This window comes from Monodon monoceros, unplaced genomic scaffold, assembly GCF_005190385.1.
Source record: "Monodon monoceros isolate NGI ecotype Baffin Bay Population unplaced genomic scaffold, NGI_Narwhal_1 Super_Scaffold_18, whole genome shotgun sequence".
Lineage (NCBI taxonomy): Eukaryota > Metazoa > Chordata > Mammalia > Artiodactyla > Monodontidae > Monodon > Monodon monoceros.
The window spans coordinates 17,167,868-17,187,603 of record NW_021703774.1 but is presented as its reverse complement, the minus strand read 5'-3'; the positions used below and the strand labels follow the sequence as shown (position 1 = coordinate 17,187,603).

The 19,736-nt window shown below is 38.4% G+C and overlaps 1 protein-coding gene across 1 annotated transcript in view; it reads right to left on the bottom strand.

Annotated features, from left to right (window-relative positions):
- LYPLAL1 (lysophospholipase like 1) overlaps positions 1–4,787 on the bottom strand; it is a 33,542-nt gene extending 28,755 nt beyond the window's left edge. The window contains exons 1-2 of the mRNA XM_029230990.1: positions 4,673–4,787; positions 137–236 (exon numbers count right to left, since the gene is read on the bottom strand). Coding sequence (XP_029086823.1) covers positions 137–236; positions 4,673–4,766 — 194 coding nt within the window. The 5' untranslated portion in view covers positions 4,767–4,787. The remainder of the gene's footprint in view (positions 1–136; positions 237–4,672) is intronic.
- Positions 4,788–19,736: the final 14,949 nt, after the last annotated feature.

Genomic DNA, 19,736 nt, shown 5'->3' with positions numbered 1-19,736 from the left:
AAAAGTTCTGGAAAAAAGAACCCCAATTTAAAATATTTTAAATACAGAATTAAGCTGTAAAACCATCTAGCTGGTACATTTATATATATTTTATGCCACAGAGTTATACTGAGTAATGAATTAAATTACTGCATACCTGGGAGGAGCTGTTGGATAAATAACTTTTACATGTTGGAATGTGAAATCTTGATTTAAAACTTGCTCGATCCACGTTCTCAATCCTTGCCCAGAATCACCTGATGAATCACAAAATCTAGATTAAGTTAAAACAGTTTTGACAATACAGTGTATTTAAAAGCAGTCTATAACTTTCACGTCACACAGAGGCTGGAACACAGAATAAAAAAATCTTCATAAATAAAAATAACTGTATAGAAATCGATTTATTAATAGGAAATAACTGATCAGCCATCAATAGTTAGAAATAATTTTGATTATTTTACTCCTGACTTCACTTTAAAGACCTGTTTAACTTTGAGTTTTAAGTTTCCTCATTTGTTTAAAGGATACAATAGGAACAAATAAATCAATTGATTTTTCTAAAAAAGAAATCCTTTCCATATCTGATTTTAAACACTGTCATTTATTTTTTTACTCTTAAAAATAGTAAATTCCTAAAGTGCTTATAAAATTTTGTAATTGTAACAACCTAAAACAATTTTCTTGGTTAAAAAACCAAATTTCTTCAAAAGGGGTATTCAGCATACTTTCACTTTTTACCTGAAGAAATGAGAAATTAATTTTGGCAATGTTTAATCTAAAATAATGACTGTACATCCCATGGCTGAAAAACAACCAAGCCTCATGCAAGAATGGAAGGAATTATAGGTTCACTTTATGTGGTCCTAAAGAGAAAATTTTCAAGTTAACAACTCTAGTTTTTAATCAATCAATTCATTAAGGCAGCAATTAAAAAAGTATCTATTGAGTACCTACTAATGTGCCAGACACTGTGCTTACTGCTAGAGAGGCAGTGATGGGAAGGTGATGGGGAGAAAGAATTCCTATACTCATGGAGTGTATAGTTTATTGTGAGAAACAGACATTAGTCAAATAATCATATAAATGAATGTGAAAGACAAATGTAACCACTGCAAAGGTAAGACACTTCGTACCTCAAGGGTTTATTAGATTCAGAATTGACCCAGTTAAGGATTCAGGGACAACTTCACTAGAATATAAACTCCACAAGGCAAGGTTCATTTTGTGTTTCAGCCAGTGAGTTACTTGTTCATCTGATGCCTAGGACAGTGCTGACACAAACTAGGCATCCAGTAGATAGTCGTTGAATGGTTTGAACTGCGATCTACAGGATGGTAAAAACTGAAGTGCACAGGGAAAGGCATCTCAGACAGGATATGGCAAATGCTGAAATGCTGTACAGGAAACAGTATGGCACTGAAGAAATGAAAAGCAGAAAATGAGAGGAAAAGCAGTGAATGCAGGATGGATCCTAACATCCCGACAAAGCCTGAGAGCATGGAGAAGCCATGAAGGTTTTTTGGGGGCAGAAAGGGGGCATGCTTCTAAGGATTACTCTGGAAGCTATGTGAAGACAGACCTGAAGGAGGACAAAGAGAGATGTGGAAGGGTAGTTAGGAGGCCACTGTTCAGATGACAGATGCTTGGACTACAGTGATAGCAGTGCAGTATACAGAAATAGATACTAGAGATATTTAGGAGATAAAATTAAAAGAAACTGGGAACAGATTAGTTATGAGGGGTCAATTATGAAGGGCTTCTAGGGTGATGGCAAGGTTTTTGGCCAGAGCTATATACACCAAGACAGGAAACACAGGAGGCAGCAGGTCTACACACACTGAGTGTGAGGTACCCCTTTGTTATGCATTCTAGGTCCTACACGAAGGGTTGAGCAAACTACAACCAGGTGGAGGACAAAATCCAGGTTCTTAAGAGCTGAGAGCGTAGAACAGTGCTTTGCACAGTGGCCATGTAATAGATATTTCTTGAATGAATAGATTAATGCATGAATGACTATTAGGCAGTTGGATAACCAGGTCTAGAGCTCAAAGGAGATCTAAAACGGAGACACGTATTTGTGTCACATGAACGGAGATAAAAATAGAATCTGTGGGCTTGTATGGAATTTAGCCTGAGGAGAAAAATGTAGAGGGAGAAGAAAAGAGAACCTAGGACCGAATTTTGAGGAAGCCCAACATTAATGGCCAGGGAGAGGAGAATGAGTGTGCAAAATACATATACAGATAGAAAGAACCAGGAGAGTGTTTCAAGAAGAAAGGTGAATGCTGCTGACAGTTCAAATAAAATGACTGAAAAATGTCCATTACATTTAGCAACACAGAGGTTACTGGTGAATTTAGTAAGAGCCAACTCAGTCTATTTGCTGAGACTTACTCTACGGGGAGAAAGCAAGTCATGCATGATTTGGGCCTGTGTGAACCTTAGAGCTCAGTGTGGAATACAGACATTAAATTAGGTAATTACAAATACGGTGAATGCCACTGAAAGAAGAACCACAGTGTCCTAATGGAGCGTATAATAGTGAACTTATCTAATCTGAGAAGCTGAGCAAAGCTAATTAAGCTATCATTTGTTTTCATCATCCTGAAAGAAGAAGGTACTTTTTTGGTATTTTAGTAGTTGGAAACACTCAAATTAAGTTGGCTAGATATAACTTCTATTCCTATATGATGTTCTATGGCTGCCACAGCCTAGAAGAGAACCTCAAGTTTTCAAGATTTTTTAAAAAAACAAAATCTGCCTCTAAACACTTTTTCAACCTTGAAAAGCAAAACTAAATGCTACAAAACAACATGCATCGATCCATTCATAAAGTCCGCTCTTTAAAAAGCCAGCACCTTATTCCAAGAGTATGGTAAAACTGTTAAAATCGGTTTGCCCACATTTGTATTAACCAGAAGCCAAACATATCCTATAACATAACCACATATATTATTGTCTAATGTAAAATCATATTCCCAATAAGTTGGAGCTCAAAATACACAGGAACTGCATTATACTTGCATAACTGGCAGGATTCTTTGGATAAACTCTTCGTTCAAAGCACAGAGGGAAAAAATATATACGTACAACTTTGGCTTTCAGAGACATATGGTTACAAATTTTAAAATGTCAGTAATTTGAAATTGAAAAGAGTGAGGATAGTAACTTTAAGCAAAGCTGTCCAGGGAAAAAAGAAGTCTCAGACTTTTTATGAAATTATTTACTTATGAAAAGGACTATGGTATTGGGGAATTTCTGGGTGCTTATAAACACCCTTGGAGCCCCAAATAATATTAGTATTAGTCTCCGAGTTATAAGCATTGCTGTCATCTTAGACCCCTCATCTTCTAAGTATATTTCATTAGTCAAGTCTTTCCCTTCAAACATCTTTGGTCTTTTTCTTCCCTATTTCCAAAATGATACATCCTAGTTCAGTTTTTTCAACTTACCTGTCCAGAGCACTGATTCTGGAGTCAGAGATCTGGGTTCAAATCCCAATTCCACCACCACTCACAGTAATAGCCAAGTGACCATGGACAAACTATTCAATCTACCCAGACTCATTTTTAAAATGAGAATATTTCCTACAACTGCCCATTTCCAGGTTTCCACCCTGTACCTTTACAATCCTCTCCACTATCCAATGACTGTCTTCTTTAAGCCTACATAAGTCCCAGTTTAAAGACCACTTCCTCTGGCAAACCTAACAAGCTCTTCATTTTCCAAAAGCCTTAATAATGCCTATCCAAAGTTTTTTTCCTTACAATTCACTTGGCAGTAAATCATGCACCATCTTGTGATCTCTTGTGATCTCCACTGCTGAGTCAAACTAAATGAATTGTTTTTAAATTTAGGTAGGCCCCCTGAGGACACAAGCTGCATTTCATTTCTTTAAAAAACACTTCCCAAGAACTTACCCTGGGCCGCACTAGGGATGCAAAGATTCAAACAAGCGTCCTTACTCTTGAGGAAGAAGTGAAGTGGGGAAGACAGAAGTAACTACAGGTAAGTGTAAGAAACGCTGTACAGAATTAAACACATCACTAAAGGCAGGCGGTGGAAGGAGAATACCTGCCCCTGGGACTCAGAGTTGACTCTGTGCTTTATCTTGGGGTCTGAAAGACCAGGGGGAGTGGGAAAGGAGAAGGAAGGGGGAGCAGGAAAGAGTGAAGGGGGAAAGGCACTCGAGCCCTGGCATGGTCCCTCACAGAAAGGAGATAAATAATCCACTGCGGTTGAAAATTCCAATCACTAGTAGCTGACTCTGAAAAGTACTAGATAATGTTATTTGTCTCTAGCAAAAGACTTACCTTTCTAACTTGCTCTGTTTAAATTTGGGGGAGAGACATGGGGCGGGGGAATGTGTGGCAATGGTTGCAATGGACAGAATGTAAACAGAGGGCCTCTGGCCGAATGACGGGACACAAAGGCCAGAACAGCGGGCCAGTGACTGCAAGACAGGCAAAAGGAAGACAAGGGTGGGGTGGGGGGGAAGGACGGCCGGGGACAGGTTACCAGACCCGTGTGTCCACAGCCGCGGGGCTACCGCGGGGAGAGTCACCCTCTCCGAGTCCACCGCGCCCTACTAGGGCCAGCGCTTCCCCCACTAGGGCAACACTGGGGGAACCGAGTGGGGGGGGGGGCGTTTCCCATGCTGCAGTAACCGGGACGGAAAACTGTAGTCCACCTGAGCCATGCAGGAAGATCAGAGAGGCGCTGTGCCTCCCCGCCGGCGACACCATGCAGCGCTGTAGGCGAACTGAACCCGACGTAGCCGCCATGACTGCCGCCACGACTGGAGATTCACGAGCCCCGCCCTTACGCTGTTCCGCGGGCCCGCGCACGTAGGCTGGCAGGGAGCGCGCCTCAAGACGCGCATGCGCAGTCGGGCTGCGCAGTCCTGCCTCCGGGTCAAGTCTGAGGCAGTTTAGGCTGTACTGAGGCTTTGGTTTTGCCAAGACTGGTATCATACAGGTGACCCCTTCGGTAAGGCACGGATATACTTCTTTGCCGTAGGATTTTCAACTGCAGTTCGAAAACTCAGGATTGCTTTTGATTTGGAGAAATATTGGTGTTAGGATGTTTAAAATTTAACATATAATAACCATATTTTACCTTCTCCTGTGAGACTTACACAGGATGTTTGTAGCATTTTATATACAGGATAAGACAGCCATGTAATAATAACTCTTCGTGTAGTTTATAAAAATAGTTTGCTTAGGATAATCTGATTGAAAGAGGTACCATTTCATACCTATTAGGGGGCCTTTTTTTTTTTTTTTTTTTTTTTGCGGTATGCGGGCCTCTCACTGTCGTGGCCTCTCCCATTGCGGAGCACGGGCCCCGGACGCGCAGGCTCAGCGGCCATGGCTCACGGGCCCAGCCGCTCTGCGGCATGTGGGACCTTCCTGGTCCGGGGCACAAACCCGTGTACCCTGCATCGGCAGGCGGACTCTCAACCACTGCGCCATGGTAGCCCTAGGGGCCATTTTGTTTTTAAAATTTAATTTTATTTATTTTTTATACCACAGGGTCTTATTAGTTATCTGTTTTACACATATTAGTGGTTTTATGTCAATCCCAATCTCCCAATTCATCCCCCCTGCCCCACTTTCCCCCCTTGGTGTCCATAGTTTGTTCTCTACCTCTGTGTCTCTATTTCTGAAGGTGGCCATTATTGAAAAAAAACAAAATAAATGTTTGTGGAGAAGTTGGAACACTTGTAGATTGCTGAGGGGAATGTAAAATGGTGCAGCAGCTGTGGAAAAGTTTGGCGGTTCCTTAAAAAGTTAAACAGAATTACCATATGATTTAGCAATGCTCCTTCTAGGTATACATACCAAAGAAATGGAAGCGCAGCCTCAGATACTTGCACACCAGTGTTGATGGCATTATTCATGATAGCTAAAAGGCGGAAACAACCGAAGTGTCCATGGATGGGTGGATGGAAAAGAAAATGTGGTATACACATACAATGGAATATTTTTCAGCCTTAAAAAGGAATGAAATTCTGATAACATGCTACAACACAGATGAACCTTGAAAATAAACTGGACATAAAAGACAAATATTTTATGATCCCACCTGTACGTGGTCTCTAGAATAGACAGATTCTTAAAGACAGAGTCGAGTAGAATAGTGGTTACCAAGGGCTTTAAGCCAGGGTGGGGGGCTGGGGGGGGATGATGGGAAGTTGTTGTTTAATGGGTACAGAGTTTCTGTTTGGGATGATGAAAAATTTCTGGAAATGGTGATGATTATACAACATTGTGAATGTGCTTAATGCCACTGAAACTATACACTTAAAAATGGTTAAAATGGTAAATTTTTTGTTATGTATATTTTATCACAATTTTTAAAGTACCAAAAAAAAAAAAAAAGGAATTGCTTTCTATATCAAGGCCTAATCATAGGCGTCTTTTAATACTGAGGGCTTCAGTCCCAGCAGGTGGCTCACTCCTCATGTAAAATTCAGCAAACAACCCAGTGGATCTTTAAGAGCCATTAAACACCAGCCTTCCATTCATTGTAGTCTGCTCCATATTTAAGCAATTGCAACATATCTTTTATTTGTTCAAGGTAATTATGCTACTCCCAGGTGACTAAACTGCTTATCTTCAGATGCCAAGATAAGCTCTATGCTATCAGTGTTATACCAATGCTGTCCCTGGGAATGGCCCTACATTCCATTAGTTAACCAGATCAAAAAGGAACTCTTGTTTTCTTTCACAAGCCTCTAAATCTTCAACAGACAGTACTGAGAATGAAGTCATTAATGAGGACAGGCTGGGATGGGCAGAGCTCTGATAGCCAATTCTCAAAAATTGCTTCTAGATTAGGATTGACATGTATACGCTACCATGTGTAAAATAGATAGCTAGTGGGAATCTGCTGTAAAGCACAGGAAGCTCAGCTTGGTGCTCTGTGATGACCTAGATGGGTGGGCTGGGAGGGAGGTCCAAGAGGGAGGGGATATATGTATACATATAGCTGATTCACTTCATTGTACAGCAGAAACTAACACACCATTGTAAAGCAGCTATACTCCAAGTAAAAAAAAAAAAAATTACTTCTGTCTCTAGATCGGCCTTCCCCACTTGAATTCTCGATAACCTTCAAGGCCAGGTGAGAAGGGGGCAGGGCTGTACGAGGAGTGACCACTGGAGATATGCCAGGTAAGGCTTTGAGTTCTACTCTTAGAACTCCATTTACTGCCAGAAAAACTTTTTGTGCACTACTCCATGCTTTTGAAATGGCAAAAAAATCAGAAACATAATTATTATGATTATTATTGCTAATAATAGTAAAATAGTAATAGTAAAAAAGAGTAAAACATTGGGACTTAACTAGGTATCATAAGTACATTCCCATAAAACTGAGACAGGCTGGAATCTGGGACCCTTTGCTGCAGTACTTGCACCTGGACAGACGTCTCCTACAAAATACAAAGAAACTATAAGGGACTAAAAATAACTGCTTGCATGCCAGTTGGGTCAAATAATGAACAACAAGATACAAAAAGACCAAAAACCCAATTGCCACTTCTGAAGAGCCAGGAGCAAAATCAGGGGACTGCACATGCCCCCTGCACACAGCACCACCAAAGGGGTAGGCAGACCATCTAAGGGACCCCTCTGGCCTGACCCTTGGACACATCCCTTCCCTCACCCCATATAAGGAACTAGCTCCCCCCCCGCCCCGCCTCCAGGGAGGAAGCAAGGGGACCTGTTGCTTGTTCTTGCTGCCCGTGGCTGCAGCAGGGACCCCAATAAAGCCTTGCCTGAATTTCTTGTCTGGTTTCTTATCAATTCCTATTGATTAAGGAGGCCAAGAACCCTGGTCGGTAAGAAAACTGTGCACTGTTACTATCTGTTTTTGCCAGTGAGGCTCAGGGGGTAAAGAACTTGGCTCAAGCTCATACTGCCAGTCATTTGTAGAGCCTTGATTTGTATATTGGTTCTATCTGACGCCAAAGTCCAGTCACACACATTTACACAGTAGCTCACAAAAATTAGGGTATGTCCCAACTCTTCTATTTTAGGAAAAAAAATGCTTCTGGGATTTAGATTGTAGCCCTTTAGAGTCTCTATCGATTAGGAGTTCTGTGTTTCTTCAGATTATCCCCAAGTCTCCTGGTTTTCATTCCTGGTTTGCTCCTCCACCTTGAATGAGCACCAGTTCCCCTTGAATGAGCATCACTTTGAGCAAGTAGGTAAGCAGTACCTGAATGCTGGGATTCTGAGTTTCACCTAGAACTTGAGCCTTCCCACATTTAGGATCATTACTGGAATAAGCCAGATTCTTATAAACCTAATGAAAATACTCTTATTTCCAGTGATTTCAATGCTTAGCTATTGTTGCTATTCCTTTCATCTTTATTCATAGAACAAACAGAAGGTTTTAGATTACTGTATTTAGAAATGCCATCTGGTAGGAAACTGTTGAACAAAAATGTTATGTTCCTTTCATGTAACTTGTTTTGTAACTTTCATGATCCTTTCATGCATTACTTTGCAATGCAATTAAGTCCCAGGATGGTTGTTTGCTTCTTTTCTGGTGGATCTTTTGCTCTTTTGAACTTGGGGGAAGAGTTATCCCTGGAAGATTTTTCTTCATACATTCTTTTACTCTTTGTGTGTCTCTTAATTTTTTTGTTCTTTACTCATTTCCTTTCAGCCAATCTATATGCCCATTATTGATGCACTCCTTTTTTGGTAACTTCAGTGTTTAACCTCAGAAAAACAAGTAAATAAAATAAAAGCAAAAACCAAACAAACAAAAACAAAAACCCTCCCTTTTTGCAGTGTTTCAATATCTGTTGGGATCTAAAGATAAATGGTAAGGTGAGAGTTTAGTTTGCTGTGACACTATGTGTTTAGAAATCCTTTAGGACACACTTACTGGCTTCAGAAAGATGATTGTAAGATAAGCCATTTAGAGTAGTATATTTGGTACTTTCAAATGATCACAGTTAATTGGAATCACTTTAGTCATCAGACAATACACAGTTTATGCATTTGTTGTTTTCCTCATTCTTGAGCATCAAATCTTGCCCTCTTTGCGTTGGTTGGTTTTTATCTGTTGCATTATTCAGAGAGAGAAACACATATACATTAACACTACGTACAAATTGGACAAAATATCTCAGTGTTAGGTAATACTTAAAATTTTATAAACTAACCAAGTAAGTTCCTTTATACTTTTCCCTTATCCATTTATGAAAGAAAAACTAGAAAATACTTAAAAGTCCTGAATTCTTATTAAACAATAAGAATGAACTTTTTAGAAATGAATGGCTATATGAGATTATAAACTTTAGTATAGCCATTTCCTCAGTTCTAGGGACCTTAAGTTTTTTCAGTTCAGTCCTTCTAAGTGCAGGTGTGGGGAATCCTCCTTTTTTCACCCACTACTCCTACTAGATATGCATGGCAGACATGGGGCCATTTCACAGCAGATGGGTCACCTGGGGTATTGTGAGCTAGGCTGAGGCAGCATGGCGGGGGGATGACACATGAGTTACTCAGATACGGACTAAATACAGTCTTGGAGCATGGGCACTTGTCACTCCTGATGGACTATTCACAGTCAGAGTGGTTCACACCAAAGCAGTGTACAGGACTTGGTTGAGGACGGTGGAAGTTTCTGCCTCAGACGTAGGCTGGGTGGTCAGTGTATGTGACTGGAAACTGCAACAATGTTGTTTGCATTGCGACATGACTCTTCTTTAGGAAAGGGATCATCTCCCTTTTGAGCACTTCCCATGACTGGTTCTCATATTCCTAAGCTCTTGATACTTTCTGGAAATGCTTCCTAGTCACCTTCCTCTACGTCCTCACATCCCTCATGGGAATCCCTCCATTGATCTTCGGAATGTCTGTGTACCCTAGCATGCATTCTTTGCCTTCTATAACAGATCTTGATGGCTCTTCAAATTCAGAGCAAGAGGTATTAGCAACGCCTAACCAGATCTTGTTCCCTTGAGGGCAGGAAAGTCTCAATCTTCAAACCATCCCATAGGCTGAGGGGAAGATGATGCATTCTGTACACATGTTTTAAAAACAAAGCAAAGCAAAGCAGAAAGAGTAATTTCCCTGTTAATACAGTCTGAACATCTATGTCCTGCTACGTTCACTTAAGAGCAGATGAAATATATATGTAATCATAATAACATAATGGCACAATAGCATGCAGTGAGCAGAATATTGAAGTGATGTTCCAGCTTCAGGAGTAACAAGCTGTGTAACATTAAACAGACCATTAGTCTCTTTGAACCGGTTTATCCAACTGAGAAATCAGGGAGTAGGGCTTGATAAGCTCTCAAGTCCTATGATTCTAAGATCATGAAGGAGTTTAAATTTGTGACACATGCCACTTTTGTAAGTATACCTCTGATATTTAATTATGCTTGGCTCAAAACTCTTAATTGTACTGCACAAACTTTTATTTAGTAGTATCAGAAATATCAGCAAATATAATTCTCCTCCTTTCTTGTGTGGCTGATTTTAGTACCTTTACTCTCTCTTTCTACTCTCTTCCTGATGATTTCTAAAGCCAGGAAAAAAAGAATTATAAAGCAGAAACTAACACACCATTGTAAAGCAATTATACCTCAATAAAGATGTTTAAAAAAAAAAAAGAATTATAAAAAAGATCTTTTAAGAAGACAATCAGATCATATGAATCAATCTTTGCAATTTAGAAAGTAAGTGCAATTTATTCTGAAGTGGACTATTTTCTGCCTATCTATCTGTCTATATTATTGACCAATGGAAAATATTTTATGTAAAGGTATGACAATGGATTTTCTATTGTCATCTCTATTTTATTAAGAAAATACAGAAACTGTAAAATTCTCCTTAATTCATATTCTAAAGGCAAATACCATTCCTTTGTCTAATTATACTTTCAGAGAATTTTTTATAAAATGCTGGCAAAATGTAAGTCTTTAGGAGAAAATTTTCTTTGTATAGGTTAAAAATGGATGCAAGTGAATATATTCAAAATAACTGAAAGCAGGGTCTTGAAGAGATATTTGCACTCCTATGTTTATAGCGGTGCTATTCAAAATAGTCAAGAGATGGAAGCAGCCCAAATGTCCATCAAGAGATGAGTGGATAGAGTAAGGTATATGATACAATGGAATATTATTCAGCCTTAAAAAGGAAGGAAATTCTATCACATGCTACAGCATGAGGGAAACTTGAGGACATTATGGTGAGTGAAATAAGCCTTTCACAAGAGGACACATACTGTATGATTCCACATATACGAGGTGTCTAGAGTAGTCAAATTCATAGAAACAGAAAGTAGGATGGTGGTCACTAGGGGCTGAGGCAAGAGGGAAAAGAAGAGTTGTTGTTTAATGAGTATAGGGTTTCAGATAGAGCTTCAGATTTTAAAAAGAAATGTTTTTATTAAACAGTGTTGAAAATCTACAAACCCACACACAATTCCCACCTGGTTTGGACAAAATTGTCAGTGTAGTATGGTGGAAGGTGCAGTGGCTTTCAGGTATGAAACCTAAGTTTAAATACTTTTCCTGCTATCCCTGTGATCTACTCAACTGTAGTTTCCTTAAGTACAAGACCTATTTTACTTGCAGGACCTATTTTACTTATTTTTATATCTTCCTGAGATGCCTAGAATGGAATCGTAAATATTACTTGTTAGAATTGAATTATGCTTTTAATTGAGTTATATTTTGAAGGAAAAGCCTGAAGGAAGAATTAAACTCTACACCCCTTCAGACATCTACCTGTCATTGGTCGTGTTGGCAGTAGCCAGGAAGAGCCAGAGAGGTGGACAGGCCAAAACTTGGAGGAAACCAGACAAGGGCAGAGCCAGGATCACAATATTACGACTGGTTCTGACTTCACTTGGGAAGCAGAATTTTTTGAAAATCAGAGAGCGCATTGTCAAGAGATCGTGTAGTGGGAATAAAACAAAACTAGGACGTAACCCTGAATGAGAAGAAGAAATAGGTCATAAGGACAAGGAATGAGCCATAATCCAGGAAGGCTGGTTGCTTAAAATGTGGCGTATGTGATTGGAGCACACGGGTCAGCCAGCCCACAAAGATAAGATTTCATCCTGTGATAAGTCTATTAAATTGTTGGTGGTGTTGGGTAGGGGCTGGTCATGGTCTCCCTAAGATTCAGCTTAAAGTTATGGGCCATTTCAAGTGAAAGGGAGACACACACACAAACACACACACACACACACACACACACACACATGCACACCCCAGTGCACTTTGGGGGTTTTCTGAATCCACCAAAGGACTGCCTAGAAATATATGGACCTCAGGTGTGACTACCTTGCTCCATGCTTTTATAGTTTTGAAAGCAACAACATATAAGATTAATGGTGACAAGATCATTCCGATTCCCAGCAAGCAAAGCTTATGAGAAGCCCTGTGCTTTATATCTTCAGCTAAACCAAAGCAGCACTCTCCACCTGGTGCTAGCTACCGTATCATCCAGCTTAATTGGTAGGAGAAAAATATTAACTTCTATAGAGATCGTCTCCAGAACTTTTCTGTTATATATGCCCTATCACTAAAAAGTTTTTAGCACACCTCTTGTATATGTATATTTATTTACTTATAAGTTATATGAATACATTATTTAGTAATACATTCTGTGTACACAAAACATAAATAAAAGTAGAAATTTAAAAGCTTGGGATAAAAATAAGATGTAAACAAGTTTTAATATCTTCTTTCCACATTCCAAAGGACTGTCTTGTACACTCTTGAGGTCAAGTTACTCTACTTAGAAAACACTTTTCTTGAAGATGATACTTGCAGATCTGAGCATGGCAAGAACAAGGAAATGAGGTCATTTTTATGGGAATGCCTCACTTTAAGAAAGAAAGCATCATATACATCTCAAAGTCTATATGTACAAGACAAATTAAATATGGCATAATTTATATTTCATTGAGTATATTTTGTTGACCTTTCTGAAGGCAGATTGGATTTTTTCCATCTTTGCAGTCCCAGTGCCTAGACAATAAAAGGATTCTTCACAGTCCTTTTTTTAGGTGCTTTTACATCTGGTATAAAGGTTGATTTTACAAAGCAATTTTCAAAACACTCTTCAGGAACATACCTCTTTATTTTTCCTGTTTATTTCTGGAGACAGCCAATCTGTTCTACTCTTTTCATGATGTTGAACAGCAAGAGTTCTCCCAATGTGCTGTGCCACCCTGGGCCCCTTGGCCTTTGCCCATTCTGATCTCTCAGCAGCATAGCTCTCCCCTCCTTTACTAACCTATTCATTCTTCAAATCTCAAATCTATCTTCTCTTCCTTTGTCTAGTCTTTATTGAGCTCAAATGCCCCTCTTACCTGTTCCTCCAGCACGCATGGCCATTACAAACACTGCATATGCACATTTGACCATTTACTTTTCTGTCTTTCCCACTTCCCACTCCCCTACTCTGGCCCTAAAAAACAAGGCCAACAAAAGTAAAGAGCTTCCATTTAATGTTGCCACCGTGCTACAAAATTTACAATGATTCTCTCACTTGAAGGCAGGCTGCAGATGTGTATTTGTGGGTGAGTGTGTGCGCACACATGTGTGGAGAACGCATTGTCATTTACTTTTTTCTCCCATACTCCCCACTAGTTTATATTTACGCGGTTGTTATAGAATGTGTAATAGCCAAAGGACGTTCAAAAAATATCATTCACTACATTTGTGTCAATAGTAAAAGTACAAGAGAGAAATAAGCAATCTATTCAATAATTTACATTTTTAAAACACTCGCTAAACATTAGCTTTTGGAAATTCCACTGGCAAAAATCTCAACTTCTTGCTTCAATTTGTACCAATGATAGTCTTTGAAAAACTGTTCATCTGAGTAGTTTATTTCTTACTTCTAACAATTTGTATGTTCTTCTTACCAGCATTGAAGTCTAAATGGAAAAACATTAACAATATTTTGTTGATGAAGACAAGTGGGTTGACTCTAATAAAAATATTGATTCATGTCTTGCGTCTCAGTGAGAAATGCCACCCACGAAGTCTGCTGGTACTTGCTTCCAATGGTATAATTTAACGAAAGCCAGAAAAAGTACATACCTTCACTTGCAAAAGTGTGAATTATTTATTTTTCTTAACAAAAAAATAGAAAGTGCATCAGTGTTCAATGTTAGCGGAAAACAATTTAAAAGCAGATTTTTACCTAGACTATGTAATAAGACATCAAAAGGGCTTGTCATATCTTAACATAGACTGTAAGAATGTACATGCCTTTCTATAGAGCATAAGCACAAAATTTAGTCTTAAAAAAGTTTAAAACATTAAAAGATAAGTAATAACCAGCTTTCATTGTTAGTTTATTTTTTATTTTAAAAAAAGATTCACATATGCTATATAGATTTAAATCTTTGTCTTTCCCATAAAAAGTATCCCATTTATGTAGGTTTTTTACATTGTGCAGGTGGAGTTGATAGCCAAAAAATGTGCTTAATGGTTATTAAAATCATCACATATACTAACAATTCCCATCACTTGCCTCTCTTGTCAGAGAATAGTTCTGTTCAGTCACGTGGTTAACATCTGGAAACCACTTGGGGTAATAGCTACCACCAATTTGTTGCTTATTCAGGGAGAACATACTAGAATGGGAGTAGAGAAGGTAAATTCCATGTTTTCTTCAGTACACACACACACAGACTCAAGTCTTATCATTGTCTTTAAGCCATTCATTAGACCAATGAAAAGACTGAACTATCAATAAATATGTTCCTTGTCTTAAAACAAACTTCCAGAAAACATAAAAATGCACTGCAAATGAAATCTCTTGATTATTTCATTTTGACCCATGGCTCTGGTCATAAACACAAGGTACATGCAGTTTTTCCTACAAGTTGTGCATTGTGTAAAGAAAGCACCAAGTTTCCCTCATCGCATCATTCAGGAGCTTGTTCACTTCTGAGTAAGGAAAAGAAGAGAAGAAAAATAGAACGTGCGGTATTAAAAGTTCAGTCAGACTCTTCGTACTCAACAGCAACCATTTCTTAACTGTGTTCCACACATCTCTAAGGCATTCTCAATAGGGGCAATCCAAGAAGCTTCTCTAGGGATTTCATTTAAAAGATCATATGAGTTAAAAAAAAAAAAAAAAAAGGAAAATAAAAGGCACACAAATACTGTAAAGAAACAAGAAACAACTATTTCTTTTTTTTCCTTTTCTGTAGTGGTCCATATCACAGGTTAGAAAAAAGGTTGTTCTTTATATTCAAAGGTTATGCTAATCATGCCAATTATTTTGGGATCTGAAGCTTAATATGAAGTCCTTTGAAGAGTGAACTTTAATTTGTGGCTATGGCTGTTGTTCTCCGAGATTGTCACTGTTTATAATTATTTCCTTTCTTGACCTGTGGTTGACTAAATCATTTCCTCAAAAGATGTCACCACATGCCACATGGCTATGGTCCAAGCTGTTCCGCTGCAGTGTCTTGCCCACCTCCCACATTGTTTGAAAAAAGTGCTTTATTGCATCCCTAAGAGTGTTTTTGTCATGCCTCGCTGTTTTGCTGTTGATTCACTTAAGCTCACTTAAGCCTTTTGCTTATTTTGTGCCTAGTCCAGTGAAGTTGTATTGTGATGGTCATCATTTGAATTCAAGTGGAGGAACAAAATCTCATAGTAAGTGATATAAAATCAGTGATTTCTAACATATCCATATGTCTCATGTTAATTTAAAGTTTTCTGGTGTTCACCACTTCCCCAATGTGAACATTCCGAGTCTTAGAATAACATATATATAGATATTCACACCTATCTATCTATTTAAAATTATCCTCTCTTCCAGAGTGAAATTACTTAGCCAAGTTAGACAAAATGTCAATAGCACCGGTAGATTGCCAGCTATATCCGGTGCACTAAAGCAAAGATAACTGACAAGTCTATATTCTTAAAGAACTCATGGTTCCTCTCTATAGCTCAGAGTATAGCAGCAGGGTGATGAGAAAAAAAATACATTTTAAAGCCATCTGTTTAATAGTTAGAACCTACTACAATGAACCAAAATCCTTCTTGTTTTTACCATTTCAGTGTATATAATGGTAAACTGAGTAGTAACTCAGTAGTATTAACACTGAGATTAATAATAGTGATGGGGGAATAGATTTGTTCCTGGAAACCATCTGCCATTTGCAGAATTTGCATTTGTTTGTGAGGAAAATACTCCAGTGATGCATTTTATTAAATTATGGAACATAAAAATGATAATATTTCTCTGCTCATGTAACTGTAGTCTTCGGTTGTGTCCTATAAAATATATTCAAATACTTTGGGGAATTTGGGAAAAGTCACTTTTCAGTGGCTTCTTCATGTAATTCCACATTTTAAAAACTGTAATCAGAGTTCCCTCATTTCTCCTATCCCTTATTGATCGGCACATGATCTAGACTGCCTAAATAGTAGTTCTCCCAAATATTAGGCATGCTTTTTAGTTTTCTCAATTAGTATTTATGTTTTTGTCTTTATTTACTACTGAAGTAAGTATTATCTGATGCTGTGAGTATTAGATTATGTATTGTTTGACTCCATTGAGGACATTTATTCAACCAAATGACAGAATATTCAAAATGCACCATGCTAAATACTGTTGGTGAGTGAAAGATACATCAGACTTTGGTCCTACCCTTAGGAGTTTACATTTTGTAGGGGGACAAGAGGTATACATATCTATAACGTAAGATACATACTAGTAACTTCTACAAGAAGGTTACAGATACAATTTTAATAAGTTCAGAGGAAAGAATATGTTTCTAGCTATGGAAAATCAGGGAAGGCATGTATAGAATAGACAATCACAGTTCTTTAAATATAATCAGAAATTCCCAGCCACTGGACCCTAACAACACCTAGAAGCCTTAGGAGAGGGTCGTGAGCTGCTCTGTCTCCTCTTTTCACTGAAGTTCAATGCTTCTCTGTGGGGAAGGAATGTACCCTAACAGTGTATGCTCTTGGCTCTCTTTCCTTGCTTACGTTGTTCTGGCTCCATCAGGTTGATTCCTAGCCCCTGAATGAAGGGATTTCTCCTCATGATCAGATTGGGCCATCTTGCTATAATTGTGAAATTCTCATGACTTAGTAGGCCTGTGTGACCTGGACATGGTAAACCTGTACTAGATCTTTGCAGATTGAGTGCTGAATGAATGGCGAGTAAGTGAGAATGAGTGAATGGCCATCAGATAGGAAACATAGCAGCCCAAGAAAATCAGCTGGATCCTGATTTCAGTATTGAATGTAAATTACATGGGAGCACTTAGCCTCACTCTGAATTCTGTGTAGTTGTTCGATAAATGTTTGTTGATCATGGTATTCCTCAAAATCCTCAAAGTGTGCATTCATATTACAGTATTTATATTGTTAGGGAAAGCTCAGTCTCCTTGTAAAAGGGATAATCCTGTTTCGCTACTGGATAAATAGATCATTAGGCAGTGTTTCCAACAGCTTTTCTGGAAATGACTGCTTTGAGGTTCAAAAAGGAACAAAAAGTGATTAGATTTTATAAATGTTATGCCACTTCTTATTACATATAGTATTCAATAAAAAGAAAATCCCACAAGACCCGTTTGTCCCACAAGTCTAATACCATAAAGTTTCATTCTTACAGCATCTACATTTTGGCATTTGTTTGTCAAAAATGGGGTTGATGTAAAAGTATTATTTTCGCCAGTTTATGTGATGGCATAAAGCAGCATTTTTCATTTTTCAACACTTATTAGCTCAGCTCCCCAGCTGTGTAGCACCACGCCCTGGTATGAAATTGAGAGGGAGAACTCTGACAAGTTTATATTGGCCTAAATTTTGGATGGGGGAAGGGTTGTGTTTTTTTTTTAAAGGATACTATAATTGTGTGATTTTTGTATCACAGAACTTCTATAACATGGAATAATAGCTTATGAAAGTGATTATATCATGTTTGGCTCTCCTAAACAAATATTAACAGCTATGTAATTAGAGAAAAAGTGAAGCAGGAAGTTAATTAATTAGTTAATGAACTGATTGACCCATTTAATCTAGGTGTTTTTATATGCTGCAAAATACATATAGCCCAGTGCCTTGCATGACAAATATGCTAAAAATTGTGAGCCAGTAGTGAAAAATATGTTCAGACTCTACTTAAATAGTTGGATTTTGCTGTAATTATTTGTATAATCACTTCAAATCTTTATTTCCCTTATTTTCTGGAGAAAAATTTCAAAAGAAAAACTTTAAATTGATTTCACAGAAGGTTTGGTATGGCCAGCAGGAAACGGGTTAAAACAATTACTGTAGCATGATGTAGCACATTAAAATGAAATGATTGACGACAAGCTAAAAATTTTAAGATAAACAAACTTAATCCTTGGCTTTTTCTTTCCTGCTCTCACACACACCCTAACACGTGACGAGCAAGGGGGAGATTCTTAAAGCATTTTTAAGATCCGTCTTGAGTGAGACAGTACAAGTAAACTCTGATAAAGCTTTTTATATTTATGTTGTGTGAAAGGCTTAAAAATCAACATAAAATAAAGCTTTCAGTCTTCTATGAAGTAATGCTTTACATTGGGAGGTAGAGTAGAAGAACCTTTACAAATCCTACACGAGGCTTGAAAAATATGCTTAAATTCTCCCAGCCACAGCTGTTGGTGGTGGGGACAGGGAGATTCATGCATCAAGACTTGGTTAGTGCCCAGGCTGGCACTGACAGCAAATAAGCACCTTCACGTGATGGTGCTCTAATTGGCGTTATAGCTTTGTTCGCACGTGTAAAATGCAAAATAACAATAGGAAGTCTTCTAAAATAATCTAAAAAATCCAGAGCCGTCTTCAATTAGGTGAGTCCTTTTGATCCTAATCATAATCTTATTCTAGATGGAAAGCCAGGCACTGGGCATTTCAATTTCAGCCAGTATTTATAAAAGACACATTAATTTTTATGCCAAGTGGAAAGACTGTTCTATAGAAATAAATGAGACATCTTTAAGAAAGGTCACTGAAGCCCACATTCCATCACTTAACCACGGTTTCCTTGAAGTACAAGGAAACTGCAACAGCAGGCAAATGAAGATGGGATGTCACCACTGACATGGAGAAACCCATTTTGGAGCAGAGCAAACTGCATCTGGAAAGAGGAAGAAATGGTTTCACAGATGTCACCTGGTACTTTGAGCAACAGAAGAAAATAGGAAGCATCTCTCAAGTAAAACCCACATGGCCAAAGTTATACACTGGTCTTCTCAACCAGCCTGTATATGTAGACCATATTTTAACTTGGGAAGACACAAAGGACAAACTAGCTTTTAGAAACATATCTCAGATCCGAGTTGATTCTTCTTTTTAAATAGAGGAGTGACGTGGTCATATATGTAACAAGATAGCTCTGGCAACACAGAAATAACTTAAGGCACAATATATTGGGTAGATTGAAAGAGGCTATAGGGAGGGACTCATTAGAAGTCTTTTTCAATAGACTAGAGAGAGACAGGGATTACCTGAATTTAGGTAGTGGTTTTCAGGATGGAGGTGAGGGCAGATTGGGAAGTTGGAATGGGTTAGGACTGGGTTACCCACTGGACTTGGAGATGAAAGAAAAAATCTAAAATGACTGTCTCCAAGTGTTCTGGTGAAGTTATTAACAAAGATAAAGAATATAGAAGGAGGAGCAAGTATAGAGTAAAGATAGTGAGTCTGGCTTTTCCCAGGTTATTTGAGGTATCAGCAGAAGTTGGTGACTGTTGGA